The 25,192-nt window shown below is 42.6% G+C and overlaps 1 protein-coding gene across 1 annotated transcript in view; it reads right to left on the reverse strand.

Annotated features, from left to right (window-relative positions):
• Positions 1-23,835, reverse strand: part of LOC124622890 — a 96,278-nt gene extending 72,443 nt beyond the window's left edge. The window contains exon 1 of the mRNA XM_047148679.1: positions 23,653-23,835. Within this exon, the coding sequence (XP_047004635.1) occupies positions 23,653-23,835 (183 nt within the window). The remainder of the gene's footprint in view (positions 1-23,652) is intronic.
• Between the last annotated feature and the right edge of the window lie 1,357 nt (positions 23,836-25,192).

Consider the following 25,192-nt stretch of genomic DNA (forward strand, 5'->3'; position numbering starts at 1 on the left):
GTTAATTGTGGAATGCGCAGGTGCACCATCATGCTGATACCACATACGTCGACGCGTTTCCAGTGGGACATTTTCGAGCAACGTTGGCAGATCATTCTGTAGAAACGCGATGTATGTTGCAGCTGTTTGGGCCCCTGCAATGAAGTGAGGACCAATGAGGTGGTCGCCAATGATTCCGCACCATACATTTACAGTCCACGGTCGCTGTCGCTCTACCTGTCTGAGCCAGCGAGGATTGTCCACGGACCAGTAATGCATGTTCCGTAGATTCACTGCCCCGTGGTTTGTGAAACCCGCTTCATCGGTAAACAGGTAGAACTGCAACGCATTGTCTGTTAATGCCCATTGACAGAATTGCACTCGATGATTAAAGTCATCACCATGTAATTGCTGATGTAGCGACACATGAAACGGGTGAAAGCGGTGACGATGCAGTATGCGCATGACACTACTTTGACTCAGTCCACCGGCTCTCGCAATGTCCCGTGTACTCATGTGTGGGTTCATGGCAACAGCAGCTAACACACCAACTGCACCCGCTTCTCCTGTGACGGGCCTGTTACGGACCCGTTTGCGTGCTACGACCATACCTGTTGCATACAGTCGGCGGTAGATGTTTTGCAATGTGCGGCACGTTGGATGCTCTCTGTCCGGGTACCGTTCTGCATACACCCTGCAGGCTTCAGCTGCATTTCGTCGACACTCGCCATAGATGAGTATCATCTCCGCCTTTTCAGAGTTCGAATACACCATGGTCACAGTTCCTACAACACTACGCTATCACAGACGTCTGGTAACACGGTGTACTACAGTTGGTCTGCGTGCGGAGACGAATGCAGAATAACAATAGCAGCAAGCACTACATGCGGACACTGCGACAGCTAGACCAAACCACAACAGTGCACTACAGCCACACTCGTAAACACGGTGGCCATCGTAAACATGTCCATGCAGATGCTGCTCGCCGACCGTGGCCCGTGTTTGTTACAACACGCAACTAAACGTCGGAGGTTTCAAGCGTCAACTTTAGGTTACAATATCTCCGGATGTAATTAACATTTTACAATGCAACAAACGGCACTGATTACGTATTTGTTTATATGTTCAGATGTACTAACAAAACTAACGTGGTTCCATTTAAAAAACGTAGGTTTGTGTTAAAAAATATACTTCCGTGCATTTTTGTATGGTTTGTATTAAACAATTACACTAGCCCCTCTCCTCACGTTCGGTCTGTGGAATCGGTTCGTCAGTATTTGATGTGGTTTACGAAATACATCCAGCGGTAACGTTAGGTGACTCACCCCGTATATAGACACAACATGAAAACATAAACTAATTGAATGTAGATTATAGAAGGGAAAGTATGACAGAAGAGATTAGGAAACACAGAATTCAAGCTATCTCGTTACCAAATTCAAGGTAAATCAGTTCATCGGGTTCGTAAAAATAAATAATAAATATGATGCAACAGTTTTTCACGCATCTCAGTGTTAATCACTGATATATCCTAAAGTACGTGTCGCACTACGATATAATTTTCAGGTACATTCAGTGGTATATGTGAACACTTTATGCAAAGTGTGTTGCGATAGCAAATACAGTTAGTAGTAAAGAAGTATAAAAATGAAAACGTCGTACATGAGGCTAAAATTAACGTAAACGATAATTATTTTTCTTTTCATATTTTGTCAGAGGGGGGCGGGCATCAGAGGGGACTAAACGGCGAGGTCATCAGTTGCGCGATTCAAAAGTTACTTGCGTAAGATAGTGCGGAGGGGTGTAACTGTGAAAGCGAGGAAGTTAAAACACACACAGTAGAGGCATAAATAAAAGAGAATGCTGAATCTAAAAAACTGGAAAAACAGAAGGATAAAAAAGCCGTCGTTGCACGGGGGAGTGTTCATGGATCCCAGACCTAGAAAACAAGAGAGGCCCCAACTACAACGACCCTGCCCCTGCTCTAGACGTAAAGCAAAACCTTATAACTGAAAATAAAAACCACTTTCACGTAGGAAACAGAGCACCAGTTCAACCATCCGTCAATCGTCTGCTAATGTTGATGACAAGGAATCCGCAAGCCTATACCTAGTACGAAGGGCCAAAAGAAAGCGACATTCCGTCAACATATGGGATACCGTCAGCCTGGCTCCCAAACACATTGTGGGGGTGGTTCGGTATGCAAGAGGAAACAATGGATAAGCTAAGTATGACCGATGCTAGACGATATAAGACAGTGGACACCTTCAGAGAGGAGCGGAAGGAAGAACACCAAACTGCATTGGAGTTGCACTGTATCTCTGGAGAGGGTAATGACAGTAAACCAACAGCATCGAAGGAAATAACGAACTGCGTAAAATTCTCATATTTGCAACCGACATACTTTTTTCTAGGATCATAAAAGAGACTTTGAAACAAGTACAAAACCAAATATTTAATGATTGTGTAGAAAAAGATTGTATTTTAAATCCAGTAAACTCTTCCAATTTAAAATTATAAAATCTACAGTAGTATACATATGGAGGCCTACATATTACCACAGTTTAAGAATTAGATGAAATTTTCTGAGCAGACTTTTCTTAATTAAACAAAGTAACATGTTACTCTTCAGACATCATAAATGTTGGACAGCGTGACAAACATTATAACTTTCCCTTCTCCAAAATAAAAAGCGCTAAAAGTATCAAAAACAATTGGCAGAAAAGGACTTCGCCCTCCATCTGACACGGAATGAAAGATAATTTCAAAATAAAAAATTATAAAACAGTGTAATTCGCTTAAAAATTTCATTGCTGCTTCAGTTACACCTAGAACAGATAAAATGCTCTGCCTGATAAGAAAAGGGCTCCTATCGAAAGTATTTCATACGGTTTACTTTATTATGTACTATATTATTATTTTTGTTGTTGTCTTTCTAGTTTTGTTCGACTGAGGAAGAGAAAGCGTGAACAATATGGGTGTGACACGATTCCTTCCTATGATATCCTTATCTAAAAAGTAATTGGAAGAAAGACTGAGAATTCAATGTACTTCAGGTGTTTGATTTGGGGAATAAAATTATGTGAGAAGTCATTAGTGTTCAAAATCACGTGTGCGTTAATACTGGAAATATCACGTTTTAGCAGTCTAATAACTAAAGACGTCTTGCTATGGTAGTGCCGCTCGGGCTCGTTGTTCAAACCATCACTGATATTGTCACTGCAGCAGTGACGGAAAAAAATACAGAAGACTCTGGAGGCGAATGCGAGCGAGATCCGTGCACTGAACACATCGTTAAAAACAAGTGAGGAGAAAGCACGACTGCTCGAACAGAAATTGATCGAGAAGTCGGACGAGCTCGAACAATATCAGAGACGCAATAATCTCAGACTGTTCGGCATTCCAGAGAGCAGCAGAGAGAACACAGATGAACTAGTGATAAACCTTGTCCAAGAAAAGCTAGGCGTGCAGGTGACTCTGAGTGACATTGGCAGAAGTCATAGAGTGGGTTGTAGGTCGCCAGGTTCTACAAAACCAAGACCTATAATAGTGAAATTTGTGTCATATAGGAAAAGATCTGAAATCTTCAGAGCAAAGAAGAATTTCGCGAAGTCGGGTCTGACAGTACGCGAGGATCTGACCTCTGAAAGACTAAACATTTTGAAGAGAGCGATTTCGAAATTTGGGCTACTGAACGTATGGACAAATGACGGCAGGATAATGGTTAAGACCGAAAACGGAAAGAGAACAATTTGCAGTGTTAATGAATTCGAAAGCCTGTGCTTTAGAAGCGTTATCATGTATAATCTTGCTGCCACAAACATGTATGTTTATATTGTTTACACTGTCAAGCGTAACTTAACTAATGTATTATCAAATTGTTCGTTTCTCTACATAACTATTTTTTTATCTCTAATTATTTTCTCTTGTAGTTTTGTTATTATTTGAGTTATCAACTTTTCGTTTCTCCACATAACTATTTTCATCTTCAAAATTGCTTGTCTCATGTAATTTTGTTAATTATTACATAAGGTAGTCTCACTTCCATCCTTAACTAGCAACCCACCATCATACTTTACTTGTTATCCTCATACGTGCAATTAATACCACACTCCACCGTAACGTGCAGATTACTCCCGTTGTGTTTAGCGAAATTCCTTCCCCTGCCAGCCCACGGCTACTTCCAGAACCGTTGCAGACCTCGCTGACCTTGGCCGCAGATCCCGTTGCCTCCCCAGGGACCCACCCCCTCCCCCTACGGCCGCTTTCACTCCACAGAACTGGGAGGACACTCCCTCACCCCCCCCCCCCCCCCTCACCCTCCTTCACACGCCATCCGCATTCCTCATGCCAGACCCTCTTCTCACCGCTAACCACGACCCGCAAACATCTGTCGGCACTCGACAGCCTCCTCGGGCAATCAACACCCGAGCGCACCAAGCTGCATATTGTACATGCAAATGTCCAGTCTTTGCCAGCTCACTTCGACGAGTTCAAATATATATTTCAAACTACTGGTGTACACGTAATACTTCTTCTGTCAGAGACTTGGCTCAAACCAAGTATTCCTACAACTTCCGTAAACCTAGATGGCTACATCTTTCTCAGGCTCTGATTTATCACCTACTGTACTACATACATCCGACAACAATGTAGATAAACAAGAGGAATATATATTCATAGAGATCAAATCCCTTAACAGAAAGTGCTTAATATGTGTCCTTTACAAACCTCCTAAAGTAGGTGGGTTCGCCTGCTTCGAAACTACCCTCTCTAGTCTCTAATCGTCATATGAACATGTAATTATAGCAGGTGACACTAACATTAATGTTCTGCGCAATAGTCCTTCCACTGGGAAATTTAAGAGGCTGCTTTCTTCCTCAAATATGACGCTACTTCAGCTGGCACCTATTCATCACACGACTACCAGTCACACTTTCATAGATATATTCGCAACGAAATCTCCAAACAGAATAATCCGCACCTCTCAAATATCTGCACCTGGCATGTCTGCGCATGACATCATTTTCATGACGTATTCACTAGAATGTCCTAGAAAGAAACAAAAACTGTCTACATATCGAGACTTCAAACGCATAAATTTGCCTGAACTCGAAACTGAGGCACAAGAAATAGTTTGGGCGACGGCCTCTACTCCCCTCATGGACATAAACGACAAACTTCAGGATTTCACTAACAAAATTACCAAACTATATCACAAATATGCTCCAATAAAGACCAGAAAAGTAAAACGAAAACCTGCGCCTTGGCTGACTGATAAACTAAAAAAGCTCATGAATCTCAGAGACGCTGCACATCGAGCATACAAGATACACCCTACACCTGAAAATCATACTGTTTACAAGCAGAAACGAAACAAAGTCAGTCAAGCGGTGATAAACGCTAAGCTCAGGCATGCCCGTACATTAGCTGACAATAGATGTAGACCATCTATGCTGTGGAAAAATCTCCGTAGTCTCGGTTTAGGAAAAATAAAAGTTGCAGAAAATCCCATGGTCCCAGCTGAAGAACTAAACCGATTCTTCACATTACCTACAACCACAACTGAACCGAAAAAAAAAGAATCATTGATTACTTCATGGGGATGAACGACTGTAGCAAAGAAAAGTTCTATCTACAGCACGTCACTTGCAATACTGTCAAGAAAGCCATAATGCGGATTAGATCAGCATCTACTGGACATGATGGCATCACTATCCAGATGGTAAAACTTATTATTGATCAACTACTGCCCTCTGTAACAGCCATCACAAGTGTTTTCCCTAAGGCCTGGAAACTGGGACAAATTAAGCCACAGCCTAAAAAGGACTTCGCCACAGCACCCTCTGACTACCGCCCCATCTGCCTTCTTCCTGCACTATCAAAGGCCTTACAAGGGAACCTCCCCATCACACCCCCCTCATATTTAGTTATAAGTTGCCACAGTGGATAGGCCTTGAAAAACTGAACACAGATCAATCGAGAAAACAGGAAGAAGTTGTGTGGAACTGTGAAAAAAATTAGAAAAATATAGAAACTGAGTAGTTCATGTGCAAGATAGGCAACATCAAAGGAAAATTTGAGCTCAGGAGCGCCGTGGTCTCGTGGTTAGCGTGAGTAGCTGCAGAGCGAAAGGTCCTTGGTTCAAGTCTTCGCTCGACTGAAAATTTTACTTTCTTTATTTTCCCAAAGTTATGATCTGTCCGTTCGTTCACTGACGTCTCTGTTCACTGCAATAAGTTTAGTGTCTGTGTTTTGCGACCGCACCGCAAAACCGTAGACGAAAGGACGTGCCTCTCCAATGGGAACCGAAAACATTTGATCGCAAGCTCATAGGTCAACCGATTCCTCCACAGGAAAACACGTCTGATATATTGTATACGACACTGGTGACGGCATGTGCGTCACATGACAGGAATATGTTGTCGACCTACTTAACTTTTACACTTGGCGAATGGGTGACAAGATTCTTCTACCTTGCCCGATTTAGGTTTTCTTTTGGATGTGATAATCACTCCCAATAAAGTGATGAAAACATAAGAGTTTGTCACACAAACTGCAACAAATGAATGCAACAGTTTAACAGTCGCACAGTTTTCTCTGTGCTCTGTCAAAACATATGTTTTTAACGCCCCCATACTACGGCGCAGTTACCTCGCATCGGACGGACGGGCGGATAGATAATAAGTGTCTGAAAATAAAAAATTAAATCTTTTTACTCGAAGGAAGACTTTAACCAAGGACCTCTCATTCCACAGCTGCTCACGCTAACCACGGAACCAAGGCGCTCCTGAGCTCATGTTGTTCTTGATGTTGGCTATCTTGCACATGGACTACTCAGTTTGTATATTTTGCTTATTTTTTTCATAGTGCCACACGACTTCTTCCTGTTTTCTCGATTGATCTGTGTTCAGATTTTCAAGGCGTATCCACTGTGCCAACTTATAACTAAATCTGAGGGGGGTGCGATGGGGAGGTTCCCTTGTTAGAATATATAGTCCACGACCAGCTCACCAACTACCTAACTACTAACAACCTACTAGACGAATACCAATCAGGTTTCCGTAAACATCGAAGCACAACATCCGCACTGATAAAGATGACAGATGATCTGAAACTTGCCATGGACAGACAAGAAGCGACTATCATTTGCTTCTTAGATTTCAGCAAAGCATTTGATACTGTCGACTTCGGCATCTTACTAGCCAAACTTATCGGTCTAAATTTCTCACCAAGTGCAGTGCAATGGTTTCGCTCATACATAATGTCTCGTCACCAAAGCGTCCTGTCCGGGGATATAAAGTCGCAATGGCGGCAGGTAGTGTCAGGCGTTCACCAAGGCTCAGTATTAGGTCCTATACTCTTCTCTCTGTATGTCAATGACGTGTCATCGGTTCTGACCTATTGCAAATATCATATTATGTTGATGACCTTCAGTTGTATCTAAGTGTGAAACCAAGGAATCTTAAGAAAGCTATTGAAAATTTCAATACTGACCTAGATACACTATAAAAATGGGCACAGGACATAGGACTAAAACTAAACCCATCTAAAACCCAAGCGGTACTTGTTGGTCACTCTAAGCTCATTAGCCCAAAACATCGGGAATCCGTACCATCTCTTATCCTAAATGGGACAAATATTAACTTCTCTCCCTCAGCAAAGAGTTTGGGAATAATAATAGAGGACTAATGACCTCAGCAGTTGAGTCCCATAGTGCTCAGAGCCAATAATAATAGACGAAAATCTAAATTGGACAGAGCAAGTAACTGCAGTGTGCAAAAAAGCATCAGCATCCCTTAATGTCCTACAAAAATATAAAAAACTCTTCCCTTTCGATCTGAAAATGAAATTAGTACAAAAGCTTATACTCCCAATCATTGACTACAGCGATATTATCCAACAAGGCCTCTCTCAAGAAAATTCACAACGTCTGGAACTAGTCATGAATGCCTGCGTCCGATATATCTGTGACGTTCGACTTTTTGATCACATTTCACCAGCATATGCAAAATTGTCCTGGCTGTGTGCAGACAAACGCAGAGATTTCCATACACTCTGTCTCATCTACTGCCTCATAAATGTACACTGTCCTTCATATCTCTCCTCGTCCTTAACGCTTATGTCGGAACAACATGACAGAAACAGACATTCCCTCATAATAAAATCCTCTCTGTTCCAGTGCATCGCTCAATCACCTTCTCCAAGTCCTTTACAGTAGCGGGAACCCGACTCTGGAATAACCTCCCTCGTTATGTTAGAGAACTTAAAAACATGTCCGGCTTCAAAAAACAGTTAATGACGTATCTACTTAAGCAACAGTAATGCCTTCCTCTGTACATGAATGCGCTTCACCTCATTACTTCCCTCTTTCCCCCTCCTTAAATCTCCCTTTCCCAAAACTCGCTATACTAGTAAACATCTACTGTACACACCAAGATATTAATGTACATCTGCACAAATCTTCATTACTATTGCCAATTTTTCTCATGTTTATCATTATTATTTGATTTTGTTTTTTTACTGTTATTATTATTGCTTTTATCATAATTTGTATGTATAGCACCTGTTGTAAAAATACTGCCATCACTTACTTTATTAGGTCTTAGTCATTATTCTTTATTCATATTGTCACTAGAGTAATCTAATTTTCTTATTTAAACTATTGTCATGAAGTAACTCTGATGTGTGAAATGCTGCATGTGTGGAACACTGGTCCGATGTCAGAGAGGGCCTGATGGCCCTAATCTGATCAGGTTAAATAAATAAATAAATATTTTCGGTTCTTACAAGGCGACCACACCTGCTCGGCATCACCAATTTCGTCCAGATCTATGGTATATGCAAGAAATGACCTGAAATGAAAGTGACAGAAGTGGGAGCTCCAGACGGCCAAGCATTTAAAAAAAAAAAAATTTTTTTGGCGGGGGTCGAGCGAGAGATCAGCCATCAGTGTTGACGTAGCTTCCAGTCAGCGGCTGCCACAACGGAAAGAATGCAGAATAATCAATGGTTGTGACGTCGAGCCTCTCTGCAAAACCTTTTTTTTCCTTTTTGTTTTCAGTTTTTACGTTACTTACGTTGCAAATAAAGCGAAATAATGCCCCGTATGTTGTATTTGTTGATATTTTCGTAAAAGACATGAAAAGGAAACGCGAGTGAATATTTGGATTTGCAAATAAATTTCCGTGCCAGGATTGTGATTAGAGCATACAAGACTTTGTGTTTTGTTAAGGCCTCATGACACAGGCCGACCAGCAGTCCATTGAGGAGACTGTCCCGACCCTTCACCTGTGTCTGCGCGGGCGCTGTGTGGGCGATGGGTCGGCGGTAGGATTTGTGGTGCTGGTGCATCGGTTTGACCGGGGAACCTCTGATAGCTACCCCAACCGCTGCCGTTTCGACCTTCGCGCAGCTTTCGGCAGTGCCACCCGAATAATAGCTTCCCTGTGCAGCTAACATCGGCCAATTGGACGTTGGGACTGGCTACGGAGCTGGTTCGTATTCCTACAAGAGAGTTTTGGCTCTCTTGGCCCGAGAATTTAAGAAACGGCGGTTGAGAGCGCGCCAAACTAATGTCATCATCAGTTCATCAAAATCTGGGAAACTTACAACAGCCTCATATATATAAAATTGACTGATGCGATGAAGCCCTACGTGCAGGTAAACAGATGTTTTCTGCCAATGGACTCATGGGGAGCATAATCAATACCACAGTTATACGACGTGATTTTCAAGATGTAGGAGGTTTGCCTTCGTTTACTATTAAAGCGATTCCCCCAAATGCTTTCCGCTAGTGCATTCCTACGACGTCTGTTTTTGTTGCCGGGTAAAGAATTTGATCACAAAGCTTCAAAACTTTTCTTCTCTCGTTGTAGGGGACAAAGAAATCATATCCCTAGAAAACCGTGCCAAAATCACCAACTATCCTCCCCAATAATTCGGTAAAATGACTCGTGCGTCGTTTGCCGCCGAACTGTGCGACAACCCTCTATGAATGTAAACAATGTTTGTTTTTGTATAGATTAAAACAATCATGTAATTGTTAAAATACGGAGTTTATAACATGTACAAGATGCCCAGAAAATGACTACTTCCCCTGTTTTTACCATGAATATCACCCCAACACGTGTAAATCAACGGTAAAGTAATAAAAGTATCTAATGGTGTATACAACATTCTCGTGTACGCCGTAGAATTCCTTCCTGGAAATTTATCTGCAATTCCAAATTTTTCTTTGCCTTTATTTTTAGTGAGTGTTAAGAAATTATTAATTAAACAAATATACTGAGCATTATTACGGTTTCTTGCAATGTAACTAACGTAAAATTTGAAAACATGAAATGTTTCCGCATAGAGATTCGACCCTGCAACCCTGGGAATACCGTTCTGTACTGTTTCCACTGAGCCAACTTCCTCCTGGAAACCACGCTAGCGTAAACGGCTCATGCAATGTCTGACACGCGCCAAAAATGCTGTGTTTTCTAAACTGTTAGCCGTCTGGAGCTCCCACTTCTGTGCCTTTCATTTCTGGCCAATCCCTGCACATAGCATAAATTTGGACGAAATCGGTGATAGCGAGTATGCGCGGTCCCATTGTTAGTGAAGGCAAGCAAACGTTGTTTAGAGCGCAGATAAAAGGTGTGGTCAGTGTTTACCAGTATGCATTTACCCTTTTATAAAGGCAAGCGCGTTACCTCAGTAAAAGGAGATTGATATCAGCAGTATTGGCACTATCATCACTATCATTATCAACTTTTTAACTAAATACTATTGCTTCTATAAGGAGTAAACTACATTTTTGTATCTCATGAAAAGATCTACTTGAAACACAAAAATACTTTAGTGATCAGTTACACTGACACTGAGAACAATCAGTGTGAAAAAGAGTATGTGATGAGGTGAACTAGGTGGTATTACCATAGTTTTTGAAACCCTTGAGTGGCACTTAAAGAAATCAATTTAAAGAATTTTATTGTGTATCGGTAGATCAGTTTGCCTTGTGTTCGGTTAGCACTTCAAAAGTGTCGTTCCCAGGTGCTTTGTCATCTACCTAATATTCGAAGTCGCTCCTGGATCACGATTTCTCGCTAAATTTGAAGTTCTTTCATAAGTGGTATAGTACACGCGCACGCACGCACGTTCTCGAGCAGTTACACAGGCGTACGTGTCTGGACTAACCAAGAAATACAATCAGAGGTTAATTAGAAGACTAGGTCTAATTTTCCATCGACGATGAGGTCAGTGCAGACAGAGCTAAAGCTCGGATTGGGGAAGAAAATTCGTCGTTATCTTCCAAAAGCACCATCCTAGCGTTCGCCCTAAGCGGTTTACGAAAACCACTGATGATTCGGACGGTGGATTTGAACCTCCACCCTCTCGAAAATGAGTACAGGGGCTTAAGAAGCGCCACCTCGCTCGCTACAGTGAGGGCTCCCTGGAAGGCAGACTAAAATATTATTAAACCTTTTTTCCCAGACTGTTGGCTGCAATAAGTCAATATTAGTCGTGGATGTCGGCAGCAACAGAGTGTATCTGAGGAGCCCTTCGTAAATCCTGTGATCTTTCGTTGCTATGGGAGAACTGTTCACACAGACTGGCAGCTGGTGATCAAGCTTCATGTTGTTATGTAAGAACTGCCATAATTCTTTGTCTTTTGGCAGAGTCAAGAAAAAAGGTGATTTGTGTCTTGAAGAACAGAAAAGTGTCACAGTTTAGGCATTAAAAAGGCTAGGCATCTAAGAGCCTGAACGTGGAAGGTATTTTACGGACGGGGTCAGTCGTGTGACGTGTTGGATAGTTGTTCCATTTGTAAGTTGTCGGTTGCCTATATGCATATAATACAATGCTTACTTGTTGATAAAATTCTTTCGGGCTTCCGGACGCATCAAGTGCTTTAAAATCCACGAGCTTTCGATTGAATATTCCTTGACCATAGTCAAGTGGTATGAAGTCACCAGTAGACAATGGCCGAGAAGTACTCGGTCGAAAGCTTGCGGATTTTAAACCACCTGAAATGGATGAAGCCTGAGAGAATTTAATCAGTATATATAGCCGAAAAGATACGCTTTCATACAACCTTACTTGTTATTTCAGTCCAAGTTACGTCCTCTGCTCTTTCGAAAGATGTCCACAACTTCATCACTGGTAATCCCACCTCGTGCTTTCACCGAAGCGAATTTAGCAGACTTGTCTTTTTCTTGCATCGATTACCAACGGTTCAAAAATCCTGTATGCAGTATACTGTACTTCTTAAACTTGATGATGCTTAAGTTAGAATTCAGAATTGTTAGAACATATTTTAAGGTAATTTTGGCAAAGGAGGACGCCAGATCGGTAAAAACCATCATCCGCAGCTTTCGCCAATCATTTGACCTGTTACTGAATGCCGAAAAGCACAGATGCAGTTATGCCAACCGGATCAGCTAGCTTTCGCTTTCAAGAGGGAACATGTCACTATAGGACAGATTACAGCTATGCAGGCTGGACGTACTGACGAAGCCTCATTTCTACATTCGACGTGGTATCCAAAACCTTACCAATTTTGAAATTTCAAAGTAAATGGTTAACAAATACACCGAAATAGGCATATCCATCTTGCACCTGCGTATCCAATCATCTGCAGGTCGAGTGGCTTGGTTAGATGGTGAACTTATTCCTGTTGTCATGTTTTGCGACTCTACGGTTTTCCGATGGCTACCTGAAAGAACAGCGTTTCTTATAAGTTTTCATTTTAAACTTGCAAAAACCGCTGCAGAAACGCGTGAAATGTTGAAGGAAGCTCTTGGAGACAACGCTTTAGGTCCGACCTTGGGAACAAGTTAACGTACACGTGAATGTATTCTCTCAGAAGAATTTAACGCGGTAGAGACTGCGGCGATGTCTGTGGCATGACTGCTTCAGAATGAACAGAAACGAGGTGGTGTGGAACACTGCAGCCAACTTAAACAACTGCTTCAAGGCGATCCAGGCTTTCTTCCAAAGGCTATCACTACGAAAATTCTGTTTATGGCTAAAGGTAATCGTGTCATCGATACGAAGGTTGGTTTGAAAATTACGGTAGTTTACTTGGCAAGTCCCTTTTGGAGGTGGCATGCTGCTGCCTTCTTGCTCCAGTTACAGTGCGACATACAGTTTAACAGATATCCGAACCACAGGGCAACTCGGAATTTTTCAGGCTAAAATATGTTGTTAGGTGAGATATAAGTGATGAATTAGGGATAAAAATCCTAGGTTTTTTTATTCGGGACGAACTCAACAACTTTTCATATTTGGTCTACCGCTTTACCATTGAACCACACGCAACAATCGTCGCACTGGAGGACTCTCTCAACGCCATCCAAGAAGAGCGTTAAGTCCGGCGGACGGTGTTGACCTCTCTCTCTCACACACACACATATATATATATATATATATATATATATATATATATATATATATATATGACGGTGTTGACCTCTCTCTCTCTCTCACACACACACACACACACACACACACACACACACACACACACATATATATATATATATATATATATATATATATATATATATTGACAGAAGTGACGTACAAACTAGTGGGTACCGGTACTTCATAACGATGCATGATTAATATGATCTAGAGTACTCAGGAATTTTTGATGAAAACAAGATAGTAATTACTAGACAACTACTGTATTCACCAGTCTGTGTTCTGTGTGACTTCTTTCCTTTTCCCAAGATGAACAGTAGGTGAAAGGGGCGGAGATTTAATACAGAGGAGAAGTGGAGATGCAGAGGGTACTAAGCAAACTAACAAAGAAATACTTCCATGTTGCACTTCAAAAGTGACAGAAAAGTAGCGAATGGTGTATCCACTCCCAAGGGAACTATGTTTGAAAATGATAGTGCAGGATAACGGCTACGTAAGACTTGCTAATTTCAACTAGTACATTTCGGGAACATTTTGATACCACCTCTTATACCTTCATATAGTCCTCCGGAATATTTCATACGATGTTATGAAATGGAAATGCCAGGAACGCTAGAATTTTACATCTCGTCAACTTTCGTATCATAAAGACAGAGGAAACAAAGCGGCAATATGCTGTTTATGAATCCACGCTGTGGTGATGTGGGAAAAGCAGGATTGCCTGACAGGGTCACTACATTCGCTCCTCCCACCAACTGTCAGTATCCGCCTGCTTAGCTGGGTAGTAACGTGCTCGCTTCCCATGCAAGCGGGTCCGGGTGCGATTCCCGGCCGGGTTGGAGATTTTCTCCGCTCGAGGACTGGCTGTTGTGTTGTCCTCATCATCATTTCATTCTCATCACCGACGCGCAAGTCGCTCATGTGGCGTCGACTGAAATAAGACTTGCACTTGGCGGCCGAACTTTCCCGGATGGGGCCTCCCGGCCACCGATGCCATACGCTCATTTCCATTTTTACCAAAGGTCAGTAACGCAGATTTGAAAAGAGTCCGGCTCACGGCGTTCTGTGTCTTTTGTTGAAAGGGTTGGTCAGCTGCAGTCGAGATTAGGCAGCTGCGGGCGAGAGCCAAATACCTTCTGTCCCGGGGCAAACTGATATTCGTGTTCACCCCGGCTGCTGGCACCGTCTGCATTTAGCGCCGCTAGCAGGGACGCTAATGATCTGCTGATAGCAGACCCCGAAGTCGTCTCTTTTCGGAACGAGAAGAAAACTTCGCAACATCTTTGAATGTGTGCTTGAGGCAGATAATCGTCTGTGCCATTTTGGCTCTCATAGTGATTAAGTCTGTGTGTGTGTGTGTGTGTGTGTGTGTGTGTGTGTCTGTGTGTTTTATCCTCTTGGAAGGTCCTTACACAAAATGTTTCCTCGGGTTTGGTAAAACAACCTTTTTTTCTGGACAAACATGATTAAAATCCACTTACGGCTACCTTCATTTCGTGGTTTTCTTATATCGCATATTCCTCACGACTCTCTCGGCAAACAGAAGGAATTGTGTTGTCTCACTTGAGCTGACAATGATCACACACAAATGTGACCTCGAAACAAGAAAGATGTGTCAATGAATAAAAACAAAAAAAGAAAAAAAATCTCTGGAGTGGCAGTCGGCACAGGAACGAGTTCCAGATATCCGTCTGGCCGGACACATTAAGGATTTCCACGTTTCCTTTGGATCACTTGGGGCGACTAAGGAGATGGTTGATTTATGAAGACAAAAATCGATTTTCCTGCCCCAAGCTTGTCTAAATCCGAGCATGTGCTACGTTTTTAATGATTTCCTTACGGCAGTGAGTTTAGCTTTCCTTGCTTCTTTCAGTTTGATAAGGACAAGAGACTGCTTACGTAGAATTTTCGTCGAATGATCTTGGAATTATAATGAGGGTCGTCCCTACTAATATTGCCATTTTTATCTTTTTTCTGTTTACAACTCGAAATCGATCAGCTTGTCATAAATAACTCCCCATTCAAACTGAAAGTTCATAAAATTTCCTACAAATTTCACTATTTAGGATTTTTCCTTCCAGCGAACGTTGGGGGTCGACCGCTAGGTGAAAATTGGTGTATTTCGCCTGTTTCCGCAAAAACGCATTTATTTGTTTTCGTAACTGTAACTCATTATCAAAGGCTGCAATTTAGGCTTAAATTTGAGTGGAGTACACCACGAGGTCAGTAAACCGGTGCTGCTTAGCCCCTCTCGCCCAGTTCAGAGGAATGACTCAGACACAGCAAATATCGACAGAAGATAGGGACTACAAACAGTTGAGGACCAGATTTCAGGCGCCCGGCGTGACTAGTAAGAGCCGATCACTGTATACGATACAGATCGGATAAATATTTCCATGAAGGTCCCAATGTTGCAACGGAAGCAGATAATAGTACATTCCGAGACCGCATTTCAAGAAGACTGTATAATGGCTACCCATTCTTACATTAACTTTTACATTCCTCCTTCGCTTCTGCGGAGACAGAACAAAAACTGAGAAATAAAATGTTACTTCATTGGTGACAAAGAGTTCATTGCTGTAGGAGGAGCGTAGAAATCACGTATTCGCCGTAGCCCACGATGATGTTGAAAGTGTAATGTTGATAACGTGTGATAAAATATCAATATTTATAGGGATGTACGGTTTAGGACACAAACGATGTAGGCAACTTACGTCTATCTGATTGCGTTATGCTGAATAGAAAATGAAAAGCAGAGGGAAAAAGGCAAAGCGAATTAAAAATTGCTTACTTGATCCACTCACCCTCAACTGAGATTTTCCCTAATCATTTCAAACATTATCGTTGCTGTTGTGTTTGTTAGTACAATGCTATTTTCGTTTCGACAAGAGGTTCTCCATCGTTTTATTGTTCTGGTCATTCAGTTTTAAAATTCTGGACGTGTAATGACGTTTGATCCTCATGTGTTGTTGACCTAGGTCCAATGAAATTAAAAACTTAAATAAATAAGCGTTGTCTGAATTAAGATTGTCCTGAGGCCAGCTTGGAGCAGAGTAACAGATTCTATGTACAAAATCATTACGGCAAAAGAAACGCTTTAGGACGATCGCTACCAACGATCTGTCACATACAATTCAGACTAATAGTGCTTCGACGATGTAGAAGAGAGTGATGCTTCTGTTTAAACATTCGACAGCTGAATTTGCCCACAGGATAAGCGCACATTTCTCATCACATCTCCAGTTTGCAGAAGCACATAATCGAATGTCGGCCCTAGAGGACATTTTGATATTTAGGATGGGTGTACATCATTGACAACAAGATTCCATCGATTCTGAGACTGTTTGGATTGTAAGATCAAAACACTATAGAAAAAGTTATTGTCATACGAGTCTTAAACATGTTGCTGACAGTGGAAAAGATACGCTAAAACAAATAGTCAAATCAGACCCTTATGGAAACACAAGTTCACATTATTTATCCGCCTTAAAACGCACACAAAGGTTGTCAAATATGCTGTTCTGGTTCGCCCATGTGTATTGTTGCAAATAAACTTAGCATAATCAAAAATAATCATGTGGAACACAGAAAAAAATTTGAGCTGCAAATTCAACATACCTAACTCGAGCACTGATTCCACACGAACGCTTTATATGTAGTTTGCAGTTAGCCAGCCGCGTAGGGCACCGAAATTCAGGCAGAAATTGGGGAAATTACTGCAGATTGCTTTGTAAACTTACGTTGTTATCTGCTTCTCCCCTGGTACTGTTGGATGAGTTGTCCGAGTGTCGGCCTCTGGTATCTAAGTTCAGTTGTTAAAGCCCAATTGACGTCTAGCACCAATACATTTTTCTTCGAACTCGAAATCCTTCGCACGCCATGCCACACAAAAAATGTCTCCAGAAAAGCATAAAACCTCAGATTTCGCAGCCGAACTTACAGTATAACTAGTTCAAAAAATGGCTCTGAGCACTATGGGACTTAACTTCTGAGGTCATCAGTCCCCTAGAACTTAGAACTACTTAGTCCTAACTAACCTAAGGACATCACACCCATCCATGCGCGAGGCAGGATTCGAACCTGCGACCGTAGCGGTTGCGCGGTTCCAGACTGTAGCGCCTAGAACCGCTCGTCCACTCAGGCCGGCAGTATAACTAGTGGCACAGAGTCAAAATTAAAATTCTGAGAAAATGACCACTGTATCTTCACACGGTACCCGGTTCGAATTAATTAATTTCTTGTATGATTGTTTCTTGACTTTTCGTGGTTCTAACATAGTTATTTTTTTACTGTTCTTTTTTATAATTAAATCTCACTTCCTGTCACCGAATTAACTTATCATGTATTATGTTGTAATTTCTTCCGATTAGTATACGAGTAATATTAGAGTTTAGAGCTTTGTTTTGGGCAGAAGGTGTGAATTGTTAGACTGATCTTTTTTCGTGGGTCGAAGGGAGGGGGTTGGGTGACGGGAGACAGTGTACCTTGTGGAGCCGGCACCGTGAAGCACACTACTCCAGTAGTGCGAAAAGTAAATTATTTCACCTATTTGTGGCTAGAACTTACGTTTACATTCTAAGCACATTTAACACAATATTGTGATAATGAATTTTCCAAGTTATTTACCAAAATACACATCATCCATATTAAGAGATGCATTGCAACGCACTCATGTTTATTTGTATCTATTGATCAGTTTTGAAAATAAATGCTGACACTTTCCTTTTACTCCTAGGAAGCGCTTATTTTATGCGACAACAAAAAAAAGGGCCAAATCAGGCAGCTCAAAACCTAGTTTTTGCGGACCGTGGTAGGTTTGCAGTAGAATACTCGGGGAGAGGCAGCTTTTATTGGTTCAAGTCCCGTCCCGGTACATAGCTTTTTTAAACGATTACCTATACTCACACTACATTTAGTAAAACTTGTTTCCATTTTTATAGCTAGCGATAGCGAATCACTTGCCATTAGTGATGACGTTACGTGTGTTCTTTGTATGCTCGACTCATTCTAATCAATGTGGAGTGAGAACTCTTTCACTCATTCATACACCAAGAATTTTCGACTAAGAGCGCTATGCCTTTGACGCCCACGAAAAAAGTAAAAATATATTCCATCAATCTATCTGTGGTAATTCGGAAGAACTCTTGTAAGTGATATAATTATATCCAAGGAACATAGAACAGCCGGCCGGGGTGTCCGAGCAGTTCTAGGCGCTACAGTCTGGAACCGCGCGACCGGTACGGTCGCAGGTTCGCATCCTGCCTCGGGCATGGATGTGTGTGATGTCTGCCGCGCGACCGGTAAGGTCGCAGGTTCGAATCCTACCTCGGGCATGGATGTGTGTGATGTCCTGAAGTTAGTTAGGTTTAAATAGTTCTAAGTTCTAGGGGACTGATGACCTCAGAAGTTAAGTCCCATAGTGCTCAGAGCCATTTGAAACATTTTGAACATAGAATAAAAAATTATATCGAAGAGGCGGCTGTCACGGAGCCAGATATCGATTTCACAGCGATGACAACTACAGCGAGAAAAGATGAATGATATGGATTTTGTGTATAGCTTCCTAGCAATCTCCATTACAAATGATAAACGTTTCGGATGATTTTGTTATTTTTTAAAATTAAATCATAGGGATAAGTGGGTGGATGACTGAGGGTAAGTGGATCAGTTTTAGTCAAAAGTAATAGCAAATTAAGAGCAGAAGCAAAACTATGTAAATATGATTTTCAGTTGCAGCAGTATGCCATGATTTACGAGGAAGCGGTTAGGCAGGAACCTTATAGCACAGCTTTAATTGCTGCCACTGAAACGATCAGTAATCATATTTACAGTATTGCTTCTCCTACGGATGTATTATTTCTTTTGTCAGTAAAAACTGATCCACTTACCTTCACTCCGCCACCTACAGAATCATCTGAAACATTGATCACTGGAAATAAAGACTGCGTGATAGAGAGCCGCGTGGTCTTCATTGTACGTATGGAGTATAGAAGTTTATTACAAATGCACAAGTGCTTGTCTTTCGGAGTTCGTTCAAATGGCTCTGAGCACTATGGGACTTAACATCTGAGGTCATCAGTCCCTAGAACTTAGAACTACTTAAACCTAACTAACCTAAGGACATCACACACATCCATGCCCGAGGCAGGGTTCGAACCCGCGACTGTAGCGGTCGCGCGGTTCCAGACTGTAGCGCCTAGAACCGCTCGGCAACTCCGGCCGGCCGGAGTTAATTATGCCGCCGTACTTTGTAAAAAAATGTTCAAAGGTGTGTGAAATCTAATGGGACTTAACTGCTAAGGTCATCAGTCCCTAAGCTTACACACTACTTAACCTAAATTATCCTAAAGACAAATACACACACCCATGCCCGAGGGAGGACTCGAACCTCCGCCGGGACCAACCGCACAGTCCATGACTGCAGCGTCTTAGACCGCTCGGATACTTTGTAAAAATAATTAAAAATACTCGAACATTATAAAAGCCATGTCTACTTTAAATATATCAGACCTACGCAATTATTATTGTCTTTCGATATTAACACAAGATACTACCATCATCTCGTATTGCGAAAGCCGCTCGCTTCGCCGCACATTATTTGTGATTCTTACAATCGATATCTCGAGAACCTTCGATATAATTATATCGATTACAAGAGTTTTCCCAAATTACCCTGTTTGTTTCCGCATGAAAGATTCATGAAACAGTGCTTTTGTAAATGAATCTGCCTAAACTGTCACTACTTTCTCAAGTCAAGTTCAACACACGCTCTCGAAACAACTTATGAAGATAGAAGCTACATAGCTCTCCTCCAATCTTGCAAATTTTCATCGTTTACGTACGGTGTATCTACATAAGACCCACCAAAATACTCTGAGATTTGCGTATGTGTAATACAGCCTTTCTAAATTTGTGTTGCGGTTCAGTTTTTAAAGCGACAGCTGAGGTAAACATGTCACAGTGATTTCTTCATTTGCGTGATTATAGTGGCCAAAAACTAGCTATTAAGTTGGCAAGACTAAACACACAGACATACGTTTAGCAAGGAGAACGTAAACACCATTGGCGCTATATTTTGTAGTACAAGAATATCATGAAATTTGTAGTGCTGGCGTACGTGATATTTACCAAAAACAGCCTTGACAAAAGCAGAAATACTTAGAAAATATGCAGACAGACGACACTTCCGGAAGTAAGCGGAAATGTGACAAAAATTCTACCACTGACAACGTTTTAAGTCAGCAAAATGAAACATGTATGAAAACATAAGTAAATTTTTTAGTATTTGTATGCACAGATTTTAAATACCTTCTACAAATGTCAGAGCGGAATTTGACATCTTAAACTATAGATCAATCCGCTAGCACAATCTTCACTTCAAAGTCACATTTGTCGGCTTTGCCAACTCATCAACAAAATTATCACTTTTCAGTGATTTGAGTATTTATTTATTAGAAATGTGCTGGTGATTAACGTTGTCAGTTTAATTAAGCAACTAAGATTTCCACTTTGGGTAAGGTACATTATATTACTCACCACATAATTTTCCATTTCTATTGTGTCACGTTTTAATATTTTCCCGTTATGCCTATAGGATTTTTTATTTAAGTAGGGCGACATAACTCTAAAAATACGAGGTTGTGTAATGAATGTCACATTTTAGATTTGTATGTGTTGCAAATGGAAATTCGAGTGCTGAAGGTATTTTTATTGAACATTTTTATGCACAATTTTGTGTACTTTTAGATCTGAAGATGGGTTGGTAATAAGCCGAAAACGGCAATAGCCGACACAGACAATCAGTAAAGAAAATTTACGGACTCGACATAGAATTTTTATCCACTCGTGTTTTATGTCCCATTTCAGCCTAGCCTAGACCTTGAGTTAACAGGCCTCTCCGTCACCACAACTAAGACTTTAGAGGGAGGGGGCCAGCGTAATGTAAACAGCTGTAAACGTGAAGGACGTAGGCCTAACCGAAAAGCGTGAACGATAACCACGACAGTAACCGCATCTGTCGAAGCGCCGCTTTCGAATGCGGCAATCGAGTGGAAATGGAGCAGAAAATACACTCCTAACAACAGTATGTCCACCTTTGGCGCGGTAACAGCAGCGTCGCGGTATGGAAGCAGTGAGGCCTTAGTAGGTCGCTGGAGGGAGTCGGCACCACATCTGAACACACAAGTCACTCAATTCCTGTACATTTCTGGAAGGGGGACAATGAGCTCCGACACCACTTTCAGTTCCATCCCAAATGTGTTCGATCGGGTTCAGATCCCTCGAGTTTGGGGCTGGGTGGGGGGGGGGGGGGGGGCAGCATATCAACTGGAACTCGTCAATGTGTTCCTCGAACCACTCCATCACACTCCTTGCCTTGTGACAGAAAGCACTATCATGTTGAAAAATGCCACTACCGTCGGGAAACATGATCGCCATGAAGGGGTGTACGTGGTCTGCAACCAAAGCGCGATCTCCTTGGCCGTCATGGTGCCTTGCACGAGCTCCGCTGAACCCATGGCTGGCCACTTGATGGTTCCACAGAGCATAAAGGAGACGCCGCCGGTTTGTCTCCGTCCCGCAGAACAGGTGTCAAGCAGCTGTTCCCCTAGAAGACGACGGATTCGCCCCGTCCCGTGGCAAGACGAAGAAGGTATCGGGATTAATCATACCATGCAACGCTCCACCACTGCGCCAACATCCAGTGCCGATGGCCACGTTCCCATTCAGTCGTAGTTACCGATATGTCGTGGTGTCAACATAGGCACATGCGTGAGTCACCGGCGCCGCAGGCCCGTCGTTAGGAGTGTTAGGTGCACTGTGTGTTCAGACACACCTGTACACCTACAACGTGCTGACACGAGGAAAGTTTCCAACCAATTTCTCATACACAAACAGCAGTTGACCGGCGTTGCATGGTGAAACGTTGTTGTGATACCTCGTGTAAGGAAGAGAAATGCGTACCATCACGTTTCCGACTTTGATAAAGGTGGGATTGTAGACTATCGCGGTTGCGATTTATCGTATCGCGACATTCCTGCTCGCGTTGGTCGAGATCCAATGACTGTTAGCAGAATATGGAATCGTTGGGTTCAGGAGGGTAATACGGAACGCCGTGCTGGATCCCAACGGCCTCGTATCACTAGCAGTCGAGATGACAGGCATTTTGTCCGCACGACTGTAACGGATCGTGCAGCCACGTCTCGATCCCCGAGTCAACAAATGGGGACGTTTGCAAGACAACGACCATGTGCACGAACAGTTCGACGACGTTTGCAGTAGCATGGACTATCAGCTCGGAGACCATGGCTGCGGTTAGCCTTGACGCTGCATCACAGACAGGTGCGCCTGCGGTGGTGTACTCAACGACGAACCTGGGTGCACGAATGCCAAAACGTCATTTTTTCAGATGAATCTAGGTTCTGTTTACAGCATCGTGATGGTCGCATCCGTGTTTGGCGACATCGCGGTGAACGGACATTGGAAGCCTGTATTAGTCATCGCCATACTGGCGTATCACCCGGCATGTTATTATGCCGTGCCATTGGTTACAAGTCTCGGTCATCTCTTTTTCGCATTGACGACACTTTGAACAGTGGACGATGCATTTCAGATGTTTTACTATCCGTGGCTCTACCCTTCATTCGATCACTGCGAAACCCTACATTGCAGCAGGATAATACACGACCGCATGTTGCAGGTCATGTACGGGCCTTTCTGGATACAGAAAATGATCGACTGCTGCCTTGGCCAGCACATACTCTAGATATCTCACCAATTGAAAACGTCTGGTCAATGGTGGCAGAGCAACTGGCTCGTCACAATACACCAGTCACTACTCTTGATTAACTGTGGTATCGTGTTGAAGCTGCATGGGCAGCTGTACCTGTACACGCCAACCAAGCTCTGTTTGACTCAATGCCCGGACGTATCAAGGGCGTTATTACGGCCAGAGGTGGTTGTTCTGGGTACTGATTTGTCAGGATCTATGCAACCAAATTGCGTGAAAATGTAGTCACATGTCAGTTCTAGTATAATATATTTGTCCAATGAATACGTTTGTCATCTGCATTTATTCTTGGTGTAGCAATTTTAATGGCCAGTAGTGTATTACATGCATCGTACGTGTATCTCAGTGGCACTCATTACGCGGAAGGTGACGCTGCTATCGCCTGGACCGGTTTGTATCGATAATAGGTCGGTGGTCATAATTTTCTGACAGGTCAACGCATATACTGATGGGCGCGGCCTTTAGCGCTTGCATACCTGCATTGGCGGGTGTTCTGGAGCCTGGGTGTTCGTCGTCGACGTGGTGGCGATGCGCGGTATCTTGATTCCGCGCCGTCTGCTGTAGCCCTGCCTGGCGAACTCTGCCGCGTCCACCATCTGCATCAGCAATAGCAGCGCCGTCGCCACGCAGAACGCTGCCCTGGACTCAGCTGCCACCATCTTCACTGGCCGACTGTCGGAGAGCTACTGAACATCAGCCACGGCGCACCAGCAAACAAACAGACATGACCTCAGAGCTTGCGAGACTCTGGAGACCCGGAAGTGACGTCAAAATGACGTGTACGTGTCCAACAGCGCATTTTGAGTACGGCTGAGTTTACAGTGGCTCCGATTACAGTTGCTGGACGCTGTCACCAGAGGTCGTCCGCTGTCATCGGCCGACAGTACATCCGATCCCTTACGCCAGTTTCTGGCGGTATCAAGGACATTAGGTTGGATTAGGTTAGAATCCATTTTCTGTAAAAATTAGGTTAGGGTCTACCGTCCATGGGTGGTATGGGTACCACGACACCTCTGTGGTTGGAGAAGAGCGCTTAATTGCTGCTTTTGCATCCGAGTTTTTGCTATTAAAAAGACACCGAATGCACCTTACTTTGCTACATCTGTCTCGAAAATGAAGTGACAAGTAGCGTACACTCTGCCCTCAGTTATTGGAATAAAAAACAGACAAGCGTTTCGAATACATGAGATTAAGGGAGAAACGTTGCATTACAAAAATGATTCAAATGGCTCTGAGCACTATAGGACTTAACAGCTGAGGTCATCAGTCCCCTAGAACTTAGAACTACTTAAACTTAACTAACCCAAGGACATCGCAAACATCCATGCCCGAGGCAGGATTCGAACCTGCGACCGTAGCGGTCGCGCGGTTCCGGACTGTAGCGCATAGAGTTCCGTTACATATTCGAGACGATTCATGATGACCTTTGAAAAGCAAGGTTTTGCTGTATTTATTTGAAATTGTGCAGATGTACTTCAATTAACCTTCACTGCCATTCCACAACGTATGGAAGACAAGCATAAAATTTAGAATAAGATACTCAGAACATCTGAAGCACTGAAATGTGGAAACACAAACACCATGTATGCAAATCACGTCGTATAACAGTCACCACTTTACTGGTATTAAAACGCTGAGAAGCAGAAGTAATAATCTGTAGACAGCTATTGCGCACCTACTACAGCCCAAAGAAGATACACCACATTAACTAAAGCGGTGCGCCACGCTTCTCACTTGAACGAATTATTTTTGGGGCTATAATTACTTAGATTTTGCGTATTTGTGGTTCCCAATAACCCTGCGATTTCAGTCCATAGATTCCGAACTATATCCTGATTATGATATTTTTCATCCTCAGGATGCCACAAACTCACTCTTTCTTGTGATAAACTTGTCAGCTTCTCACAGTGCATACTTACTGTGTAAGAACGTCGGTCGATTTGACTAAAGAAAATAAACTGATTTGAATTTCATCGATTGTTGTCCGAACGAAGTGTCGAAGTTCGGACGATGAAA

The sequence above is a fragment of the Schistocerca americana genome, chromosome 7, assembly GCF_021461395.2.
Source record: "Schistocerca americana isolate TAMUIC-IGC-003095 chromosome 7, iqSchAmer2.1, whole genome shotgun sequence".
In the NCBI taxonomy this organism is placed as follows: Eukaryota; Metazoa; Arthropoda; class Insecta; order Orthoptera; family Acrididae; genus Schistocerca; species Schistocerca americana.